The sequence below is a fragment of the Trachemys scripta genome, chromosome 3 (assembly GCF_013100865.1).
Source record: "Trachemys scripta elegans isolate TJP31775 chromosome 3, CAS_Tse_1.0, whole genome shotgun sequence".
NCBI classification, from domain to species: domain Eukaryota; kingdom Metazoa; phylum Chordata; order Testudines; family Emydidae; genus Trachemys; species Trachemys scripta.
Window position 1 is genome coordinate 194,977,352 of NC_048300.1, and position 11,666 is coordinate 194,989,017.

The 11,666-nt window shown below is 44.0% G+C and overlaps 1 protein-coding gene across 1 annotated transcript in view; it reads right to left on the bottom strand.

Annotated features, from left to right (window-relative positions):
* Nucleotides 1-3,347: 3,347 nt before the first annotated feature.
* MSRA (methionine sulfoxide reductase A) overlaps nt 3,348-11,666 on the bottom strand; it is a 441,610-nt gene continuing 433,291 nt past the window's right edge. Inside the window, exon 6 of the mRNA XM_034766724.1 lies at nt 3,348-3,903. Within this exon, the coding sequence (XP_034622615.1) occupies nt 3,739-3,903 (165 nt within the window). The 3' untranslated portion in view covers nt 3,348-3,738. The remainder of the gene's footprint in view (nt 3,904-11,666) is intronic.

Sequence of the window (11,666 nt, forward strand, 5' to 3'; positions counted from 1 at the left end):
CATCTCCAGAAAGAGATGCACATTACGATCATACCAGGAGCAGTCTCTTTTACGCCCCCGCCCCAGCATAAATGCGATGACAAACAAAAGAAGTTTCCTCTTGCTTTTGAAACTGGACTGGGATGAGCACAGAATCAGGAGCAAGGAGTTCCTGAGTGCTGATTCCAGTTCTGGCACAGACCCTCTCTGTGGGACCTTGGGCAAATCACTTCTCTCTGTGCCCTAAATCCCCATTCCCTTCCTTCTCCCATCCTAGATCTGTCCTGTCTATTTAGATTGCAAACTCAACAGGGCTGGGACTCTCTCTTACTATGTATTTGTACAGCGCCTAGCACAAGAGGGTTCCAGGCACCTAGGTGCTATTGTGGTATCAAAAATGTCAGTCATAATTATTTTACAATTCATTCGCTTTTAAAGCCAACCTGAAATCTACTCCACTGTACAAGCATACCCAGTAACACAGATGGAACACCAGGTTTTTTTCATAAGCAAGCTGCAACCTTTTATTATATTTGCTACATTTTTCAGCTCTAACCCATCATATATTTCAGATCACAAAACACCCGTGACGTGCTTTATCATAGTGCTGGGTGCCAAACTGAAGCTTTTTGTATTTACACACTTTTTGGCCCAGTAGAAAAAAACGCTTTACATTATAAAACATTGTTTTACTAACATTGTTTCAGGAAATAGGCACGACAGGTCATAATATCTATTGCTGTGAATGTGGAACTGAGAGAGATTAAATTCCCCATCCCCACCAAAGACATCACAGTGCAGCTACTATTGTTAAAATAACCCCATGAATACTTTCTAGAAATCAAAGCTCTGGATTTTCATGCTTAAGTCTAGCAAGTTGATCAGAGAAAGATAATAAACATAAACAAGTATCCGGGGGTAGCCGTGTTAGTCTGTATCTACAAAAACAACAAGGAGTCTGGTGGCACCTTAAAGACTAACAGATTTATTTGGGCATAAGCTTTCGTGAGTAAAAACCTCACTTCTTCGGACAGTAGCTACACAAAGCGGCGGGTAGTCCAGTCACACCCCCTATTTACTCCTATTGCAATATACTGGGTCAAACTTTCAAAAAGCTTTCTCCCAAAATTAACAAGCACAAGATTGCATGTATACCTATTTAAGTGCACAAATTGGGCAACTGCATTTCCAGCCGTGGTACCAGGCACAATTTCAGAAACAACTTTGACCTTTGGCAACTGTGAAATCAAGCAATGCCACCCACTGAATATACAAAATGCTGTACCTTCATTGGTGCACAAATTTCTGTGCAATAGTGCTGCAGGTGTATCATATACTCTGTGACCCTCTGGAGCTTGGGGGGACACCCTACACCCCCATGTTCAGCTTTATAAAATGGTTGTGTGGGATCCAATGAAAAATTTGTCAGGTTGGGTGTCTTCGGAAGGCTCATGATGCACTGAGCATTGTTGTTATAGTAACGTTATAGTAAGGTTATAGGTTATAATTTCATGTATATAGTTATGAGGCTGAAAATGTATCCTCATGGTTTAAGCAAGCCCAGGCAAAAACTCTCCAAGAGCAGAGAGGCAGTTCACACTTCGTCAGGGCATGTATGGGACAAACCCAGCCCAGCCTCACAGGAACAAAGGACACTGGCTTAGGCAGCAACAAAAGAATCTGTTAGATCCTCTAGGGAGTCACCCACTTCCTTTGGTCAGTTTGGGACTGTGATGAGGTAATGCTCACCTGACTCTGAAGGGGGGGGGGGGGACAAAGCCAAGAGGAAAGAAAGGACAAAATAAAAGGGAGAAACGTTTTGCCAAGCACTCCATGCATCTGAAGAAGTGGGTTTTTTAACCATGAAAGCTTATGCCCAAATAAATCTGTTAGTCTTTAAGGTGCCACCGGACTCCTTGTTGATTTTGCCATGCTCTCTCTCTCTCTTCCACCTACATCTACAGACACCACACCAAGCGACTGAAGAGCTGTTCAAAGAGGAGAGCCTGGCTGAAGAGCAGCGAGCCTGTGGTTAGAAGCATCTAAGTTCGTAAGGACACTGAAAGTGTTAAGATCAGCTTAGAATGCGTTTTGCTTTTATTTCATTTGACCAAATCTAACTTGTTATGCTTTGACTTATAACCACTTAAATCTACCTTTATAGTTAATAAACCTATTTGTTTATTCGACCTGAAGCAGTGCATTTGGTTTGCAGTGTGTCAGAGACACCCCTTGGGAGAACAAGCCTGGTACATATCTATTTCTTTGTTAAGCTGACGAGCTCATATAAGCGTGCAGTGTCCAGCGGGCATAACTGGACACTGCAAGATGGAGGTTCCCAGGGTTGTGTCTGGGACTGGAGATATTGGCTGTGTCATTCGCTTGCAGGTAGCTGGAGCAGCTTACATGCCAGAGGCTGTGCGTGAACAGCCCAGGGGTGGGGGTTCTCACAGCAGAGCAGGGTAAGGCTGGCTCCCAGAGTCAAGGATTGGAGAGGCCTAGCAGATCACTGGTACAGATAACACCACAGGGGAATGTCACATACTCCTGTTGGAATTCTGCACCACTGAGCAATGCAGAATTTGGGCAGAATTAATGTTCTCCGCACAATTTTATTTTTGTCACACAGAATTTGTGATTTCCATCAAAATGCTTCCTTTTTCCAGCTTTGCATGTTTAAAATGTATTAGTTATGTACACACATAACGTCTTCTATGTGTATTGTAAGGTTTTTGGGTCCTACCACTGTAGCGGGAGGGGGTTAGTGAGCTAGCAGAGTTTAGTTGTAGTATAGTGGGTGGTTAGCATGGGGAAGGGAGATTGAGGGTAGAGTGTGTTTGTCTTCACACGCACATGAGCACTCTTCACCTTAAACTCCACTCTGCGTGCGTCTGACTCTAGTGGTGCTGCCCTCCCTCTTATATTTCCTGCCAGCCTGAACCTGCCCTCCTCCGCTCCCACCTGTCACCACATCCCTGCAGCACTCCAGGCTGCACCTGGCATGGGGGCGTGCATACTACCTCCGGAGATGAAGGGGTGTCAGCTGGCAAACTATGTACACGACCCAACCCACACAAACACAAACCCACACACCCCGCATGTACACACACACTCGCCCCGACACCCACAGTCTTACCTTGGTCCCCCTTCCCCATGCTAACCACCCATTATACTACAATTAAACTCCGCTAGCTCACTAACCCCCTCCCGCTAGAATAGTGTGACCCAAAAACCTTACAATACACATAGAAGCTTGAACTTGGACAAGACATGACAGACAGACACAAAACAGTCCTTAAGGATGTTAGCGCCCTCTTATGCCAGGTCGTTACAATACTTTTGTGTAACATACATTTGTATAATGACTCTTTTTAAATGAAATATTTAATTTCACTGAACCAGAATATAACTGTCAACAAAGATACATCAAGTTCTTTATTAATATGCCTAGTAAGGAATCTATTTGTCAGAAAACATTTCCTGAATCTTTTCGTTGTCTGTATTGTTACAGACATACTTGCTGACAGGTATTTTGAAATAAATTACCAAAGTAATTGGAACTGGCGTGATTATATTGTGTTCTTTTGACAACTAAAATATGCAGAATTTTGCAGAATTGTAAAATACTGTGCAAAGAATTTTTAATTTTTTGGCAAAGAACTCCCCCGGGAGTAATCATCCAACAACACATCAAGTTGCTTTACTTTATGTTTCTAGCAAAAACATAATACAATGTTGGTGCAGTAGTGTGCGCATGGATTATTTTTTAATACTAACTGGACAGGATACTCCAGTGCCCCCAAGTCCACAGTAGCCATTGGGGTTCTTGCTTAGATACTGCTGATGGTAATCTTCAGCATAATAGAACTCCGGAGCCTCACGGATTTCTGTTGTGATTGTGCCAAAACCGCTCTCCGTCAATACCTGTCAAGACATGGTACAGAATTCCATTAGAGGTTTGTTTGCGTCTGTGTGAGAAATAAACCAACATTAGGAAATCTTATTCAAGAGATGCCCTAGACTTTTACAGTCACTTGTACAACAGTTACAGAACAGCCTTGATTTTACCATGTAGATTACAAAGACATCCTGCTTCATCTGTGCTTTTATATTATTTGGGCAGCTGACACTTCGGGTATCAGTCTGTACACTGAGCAGTGTGCGTGTTTGATCTTACTTCTAACTGGTTACATTTTGAATGGGATGTCCCGGTTCATTAATCTTTTTTTGCGGGGGAGGCGCGCCTCTGATTCTTAGGGTGTGCCTATGCTGCAATTACACACCCACAGCTGGCCCACGTCAGCTGAGTCATGGGGCTTGAGCTATGGGGCTGTTTAATTGCGGTGTAGCTGTTCGGGCTCGGGCTGGAGCCTGGGCTGGGGGACCCTCCCCTACACCGATTAATATGCCATATATTAGTGTGCTTTAGAAATCACATCCCCCTAGGCACATTGTTGCGCCACATACAGACTCCCGTGAGCTCTGATTAGTTCTATCGACAATGGATTCCTTAAGGTCGAGCTACAGTCCTGGGGTGAAATCCTGGCTGGAAGTCTGCTCGGGCAGCCTGAACCCAACTACAGCACAGCTAATCTGAACCCGACCCGAGCCCTAGCGTGTCAGGTTGTTTTCAGACCTGACCCAAACCGGATACTTGTAGTCAGATCGCTTTGGGTTTGGGTTGGGTTGCCAAGGTCTAGCCACCATCCCGGACACCATTTTCTTTACTTTGTTTCCTCCACAGAGATGCTGAGGCTAATTGTCGCCCAGCCCTGCCCAACCTTGAGCTGGCTGTTCCCTGGTCCAGCCAGCACCTGTGCCTGGCATTGTTTTGTAAAAAAAGTGGTCACTGATTTGGAGTGTCTTAATTCGCAGGTGCCAAACTTGACAGCAAGGGCTGGTCCACACTAACCCCCCAGTTCGAACTAAGATACGCAACTTCAGCTACGTGAATAACGTAGCTGAAGTCGAAGTACCTTAGTTCGAACTACAAGGTACTTACCGCGGGTCCACACGCAGCAGGCAAGCTCCCCCGTCGACTCTGCGTACTCCTCTCGCGGAGCAGGAGTACCGGCGTCGACGGCGAGCACTTCCAGGATCGATTTATCATGTCTAGACAAGTCGTGATAAATCCATCCCAGAAGATCGATTGCTTACCGCCAAACCCGGAGGTAAGTATAGACGTACCCTAGAGTCCACACGCAGTCAACAGGAGCAATGGGCACTCAGCACCTCAGTGAATGAACTGCGCCTTTCAGGATTGAGCCTGTAAGCCTGAGCCAAAGAAGTCACTGTTCTCTATTGATATAAAAACCTGAAGGTGACTGAAGATAAATTTGGAAACCTCTTAAAGGTGGAAATACCTGCAGGTGTGGCACTATTCTGGATGACACCGTTAACTCACAGGTATTATTCGCTGGCGAATAAAATGGCCATCAAGACAATTACTTTGACTAATGTGGAAAATACAGAGATGGACCCCAGAGATTTGAAGACCAAACTCTAAAACAAGTTAAGAGCCACATTTGGGTTCCATTCACAGAGCCTCTAGAGTTTCTGCCCCCAAGGCACATAATTCCATTAGGATCAGAAAGATATTTCAAGGCAAATTCCAGCTCATTTCTAAAGTGTGTACATCTGGACGAGAAGATTTGCCAAAGCCCAGGCCAATGGCAATGACGCATAGTTTGCAGATCAGGGAGGTGGGTGTATGGGTGGATATTTTAAATTAGACTTGGAATTCTTCAGGACTGAGCCCCCAAATGAATGTGAAATCCCTCAAAGGCTCCTAAAAGCTGAACGTTTTTCTTTTTAATATTAAGCTGCCATGAAGTTTTAACTATCACATTTTTCTTTTCTAAGCAAATTGACAAGTGCTGACACTTTGGACCCAATTCTCCTCTGATTCAGGGCTTTATTGTATGCTCATTGAAGTCAACAGCAAAGCTCCCATTGACTTCAATAGTGCAGGATAAGGACCTTAAACTGGCGTAGTACAGGAGTAACTCTGGGGAGGCAAATGGAGTTACACCAGCATAAAACAAGTGTGACAGCAGAACCAAGCCCTGGAAGAATGTATGGCCAAAATTTGTATGTGCCTGGGTATATTACTATTGGACTCATTTTACAGACTGGTAAGATGAGACACAGAATCAGGTTAGACATAGTAACCTGCCTGAGATCCCACAGGAAGTCAGTGGCAAACCTGGCACTAGAACTAGGAATCCCAATTCCCAATCCTAAAATCTAAATACAGGGGAATTAGGAGGATCCTGGGGGCTAATCCTAACTAACCCGCTGACTCAATGTGAGGTCCTGGGCAAGTCCCTTCATTGCCTTTCGCTTTAGTCAATGTATGTTGGAACACTGGAGGGCTCAAAGGTAGGTTCTCACTGGGAACTGGATGTTGCATCTGAATTGTGCTTTCCTAGGCAAGAACTTTTCAAACACTGAAAATGGGGACTCTCCGGGGAAGCAAAAAACCGAATCTGTCAGAATTGTGAGTGAACTGTAGAGCAAGCTGAAGGTATATTTCCCCACAGAGCCTGCAACGAGTAACTCACAGAGTCTGCATCCCATAGCCGAGGAATCAAGCACGATGCACTTTAGAAAGCATTATTTTGTTTAGTTTCTTGCACTGAGGTGTTCCGAAGAAGAACTTTTAAATCTGTCTCCACTCCAGAAAGCCTGGCATAAACATTGATCATCACCATGATTATTAATTCATCTAGCACTGTAAATGTACGTGCTACTGCATCACTCCCTGTCTCAGTCAATGGATATACCAGGACTGTATGTAACTATTCTTGTAGCAGATTTCTATCTGGGATGTTTCCATCAATCGCCTGATTTTGTCCATTAGAAAAATCCATCCTGTTCAATATCTTACCACAAGAGGGCATGAGCATCATTTTTCCTTTTTAAAATTACTAACAGGCTATTAAAAGTGGAACAATGCGGAAACGGAGGATCATCCATTACATGGCAACTTCGGTCATTCGTGAAAGATACCAGTAGTGTTGTCAGAAATATGAGAAGTTTTAGATTTCTACACCTGCCAAACTTTACCTTAAATGGTTTGCTTTCAAACTGTGCAAACATTTCCCTAAGACGTACAGTGTTGTTACAGAAACAGCAACGTCACAAGGAAAGATGTGTGGGCTCCAGATCTTTAGCTGGTGTAAACCAGTGGAGTTCCACCAACTTCAGTGCACCCAATACAGCTATAGTCCGACCAAGATTCTGCTCTAACAGGCTCCCAGAGGGACACTGTCGCCAAAAGGGGTAATGAGATCCTTAATGCGGTAACAGGGAAATATCAAGTAGGAGTAGAGAGGTTAAAGCACTTCTGTATTTGGCACTGATGTGACTGCTATTGGAACACTGTGTCCAGTTCTGGTGGCCACAATTAAAGAAGGATGTTGAAAAACTGGAGAGGGTTCAGAGAAGAACCATGAGAATGATTAGAGGATTGGAAAACATGCCCTTGAGTGAAAGACGCAAGGAGCTCAATCTATTTAGTTTATCAAAGAGAAAGTTAATGGGTGACTTGCACACAGTCTATAAGTACTTACACGGGGAATAGAAATTTGATAATACACGGCTCCTCTATCTAACTGACAAAGATGTAAAAAGACTTTCTGTCTGGAAGCGAAGCTGGACAAGTTTAGACTAGAAATGAAGGTATACGTTTTGACCAGTGGGGGTAATCAGTGATCATGAGCTAATTCGGTTTAAACTAAATGGAAGGAGTACCAGAATTAAGTCAAAGACTAGGGTTTATAATTTTAAAAAGGCCAATTTTAACAAATTAAGGGGACTGGTAAGGGAAGTGGATTGGGCAAACGTATTAAGGGATCTAAAGGCAGAAGAAGCCTGGGATTACTTTAAGTTAAAGATGCATGAGCTGTCAGAGGCCTGTATCCCAAAAAAGGGAAAAAGATTACTAAGCAAGAGATTTAGACCGAGCTGGATGAGCGACCAATTGAAAGGGGCGATTAGGAAAAAACAGAAAGCGTACAAAGAGTGGAAGAGGGGAGGGATCAGTAAGGAAACTTACCTTAGTGAAGTCAGAGAATGTAGAGATAGAGTGAGAAAGGCCAAAGGCCATGTAGAGTTGGACTTAGCAAGGGGAATTAAAAGCAATAGCAAGAGGTTTTACAGCCATATAAATAGGAAGAAAGCAAAGAAAGAAGAAGTGGGACCGCTGAAGACTATAGCCGGAGAGGAGATTAAAGATAATCTAGGCATGGCGCAATATCTCAATGAATATTTTGCATCGGTATTTAATAAGGCCAATGAAGGTATTAAGGATACTAGCACCGTTACAGAGGGGCATACAGGATGGGGGATTACCGCATCCGAGGTAGAAACAAAACTAGAACGCCTTAATGGGACTAAGTCGGGTGGATCTTCATCCGAGAATATTGAAGGAATTGGCGTGGGAAATAGCAGGCCCATTAGCAATTATATTTAATGAATCTGTAAACTCGGGGGTGGTCCCGTTAGACTGGAGAATAGCCAATGTGGTTCCTATTTTCAAGAAAGGGAAAAAAAGTGACCCGGGTAACTATAGGCCTGTTAGTTTAACATCAGTAGTGTGCAAGGTGCTGGAGAAGATTCTGAAAGAGAAACTAGTTGAGGACCTTGAGGTTAATGGCAAATGCGATAAATTACAGCATGGTTTTACGAAGGGCAGATCGTGCCAAACGAATCTGATCTCCTTCTTTGAGAAAGTAACGGACTTATTAGATAAGGGAAATGCGGTGGACCTAATATACCTGGATTTCAGTAAAGCGTTTGATACAGTACCCCATGAGGAATTATTGGTTAAAATGAAAAACATGGGGATTGACATGAAAATCCAGAGGTGGATAAGGAATTGGTTAATGGGGAGAATGCAGCGGGTCGTATTAAAGGGTGAATTGTCGGGTTGGAGGGAGGTTACTAGTGGAGTGCCTCAAGGTTCGGTTTTGGGACCCATTTTATTTAATCTATTTATAACTGACCTCGGGACCGATTGCAAGAGTGGGCTGATAAAGTTTGCGGATGATACGAAGGTGGGAGGAGTTGCAAACTCGGAGGAGGATAGGGATATCCTGAAGGGAGACTTGAATGAGCTTGTGAATTGGAGTATCAGAAATAGGATGAAATTTAATAGTGAAAAGTGTAAGGTGATGCACTTGGGGATGAATAATAACAATTTTAGTTACAAGATGGGGACGCATTGGTTAGAAGTAACGGAAGAGGAGAAGGACCTAGGGGTCCTTGTGGACCGCAGGATGACTATGAGTCGACAATGTGACGTGGCGGTGAAAAAAGCCAATGCGGTCTTGGGATGTATTAGGCGAGGTATATCTAGTAGGGATAGGGAGGTCCTGCTTCCGTTGTATAAGGTGCTGGTGAGACCTCATTTGGAGTACTGTGTGCAGTTCTGGTCTCCCATGTTTAAAAAAGATGAACTCAAACTGGAACGGGAGCAGAGAAGGGCGACTAAGATGATCAGAGGAATGGAAAACCTGTCGTATGAAAAGAGATTAGAGGAGCTTGGGTTGTTTAGTCTGACAAAGCGAAGGCTGAGGGGGGATATGATTGCTATCTTCAAATATATCAGAGGGGTTAATACAAGGGAGGGAGAGGAATTATTCCAGCTTAGTACTAATGTGGACACGAGAACGAATGGATATAAACTGGCCGGGGGGAAGTTCAGGCTTGAAATTAGACGAAGGTTTCTGACCGTCAGAGGGGTGAAATATTGGAACGGCCTTCCGAGGGAAACGGTGGGGGCGACGGACCTGTCTGGTTTTAAGATTAAGTTGGATAAGTTTATGGAGGGAATGGTTTAATGGTAAAACATAGTAGCCAAGGAAAACCAAGCAATGGTACATGAATAGCATAATGGCCAACAAGGGTCAGGCTAGAGACTCTTGCCTATATGCTCGGGGTCTTACTGATCGCCATATTTGGGGTCGGGAAGGAATTTTCCTCCAGGGTAGATTGGCTGAGCCTCTGGAGGTTTTTCGCCTTCCTCCGCAGCATGGGGCAGGGATCACTAGCAGGAGGGTCTCAGCCGATTGAAGTCACTAAAACACAGGATTGGGGACTTCAACGGCAGAGTCCAGGGAAGGGTCTTGCGGCCTGCAGCATGCAGGGGGTCAGACCAGATGATCATAATGGTCCCTTCTGACCTTAAAGTCTATGAGTCTATGAGTAATTATTAACAACTGGAACAACTTACAAAGGACTGTGGTGGACTCTCCATCACTGGACATTTTAAAATCAAGATTTGACTTTTGTCTAAGAGATATGCTCTAGTTCAAACAGAAACTAATTCAAGCAAGTCCTATCACCTGTGTTTTATGCAGAAGGTCTGACAAGGTGATCACATTGTTTTTTTCCAGCCTTATAATCTATGAATCCACCCATATACCACAGGGTCACTAGCAGATTCTATTGGAGAGAGGTCCAAACTAAAGCCTGGATCCAAATACCCCTATGCTGGCCAGTGCCACCTCAAAAGTGGGTGATGGTGGCTAGGGAGGGGGCATGGAGGAGCAGCCAAGGGTTGCACTGATTCAGTGCATCTCCTCAGCAGCCTCTGCCAGCCAGGAGACCTCTTATGGAGACCTCTTCAGCTTGATTCTGAGGCAGAGTGATGGCGGAAACACAGCTTGCCTTTCTCCAAAAGCTCTTATATTGCTGCACTCCGTGAGACCATTCCACACTGCTGTGACAGATTATACACGTGGTCATCACACTTCCCCACACTTTACTCTTCTAGTGTGAAGACTGCAATAGCTGTGGCAATACTGGTATTTGTTATGAGGAGCTAGAGAAAGGGTCTCATCTGAAGGCTGCGACAAAACCCCAGGTGCCTCTGGTTTCGGTGAACACTTTCCCTTTGTTTTATATTTGCAATTCCTTTAGATTTTTCTCCTCCTTTTTGTTTATCTTTCCAGGGGCCTACTGCTACTGCTTGTGGAGGAGTTCCTATAATCCCATTTGTATCAAGAATTAAATTCCAACACCACTATGCAATCCTCTGGTAGTGTTGCCACCTATGACTTTTCCAGCTTGCAGGAAATTAAGGGGCATCCATGTAACTTACAGAGCCTACACAAGGACAGCATTGGGTTATGAACTTGCCTCACAACCTGTTGACTTGGCATTGCAATATGGGTGCACAACATAATGGCATGCAAATGACACACCACACCAGTTTGTCCCTCTGGACAAAGCTTCAGAAGTAGTGTCCCTGTTAAGAGTCCAGTTATTCTCGGTGGTATGATCAATAGTCCTCATCAGCTTGAATGTACAGCGCACTGACATTGAATGAGCTAAGCCAATCAGAACAGAGGATAGTTCTACAGTCACTCCCAAACAGTAATAACTATATAGTATGCAACATTGCTACACTTTGATTTGCTACTGCCCTCTCAACTGACAATATGCCCACAATTAACATGGTGGCTTCACCTTCTCTCAAGTACATAAAAGGTTGTTACAAGGAGGAGAGAGAAAAATTGTTCTTCTTAACCTCTGAGGATAGGACAGGAAGCAATGGGTTAAATTGCAGCAAGGGAGGTTTAGGTTGGACATTAGGAAAAACTTCCTAACTGTCAGAGTGGTTAAGCACTGGAACAAATTGCCTAGAGAGGTTGTGGAATCTCCATCATTGAAGATTTTTA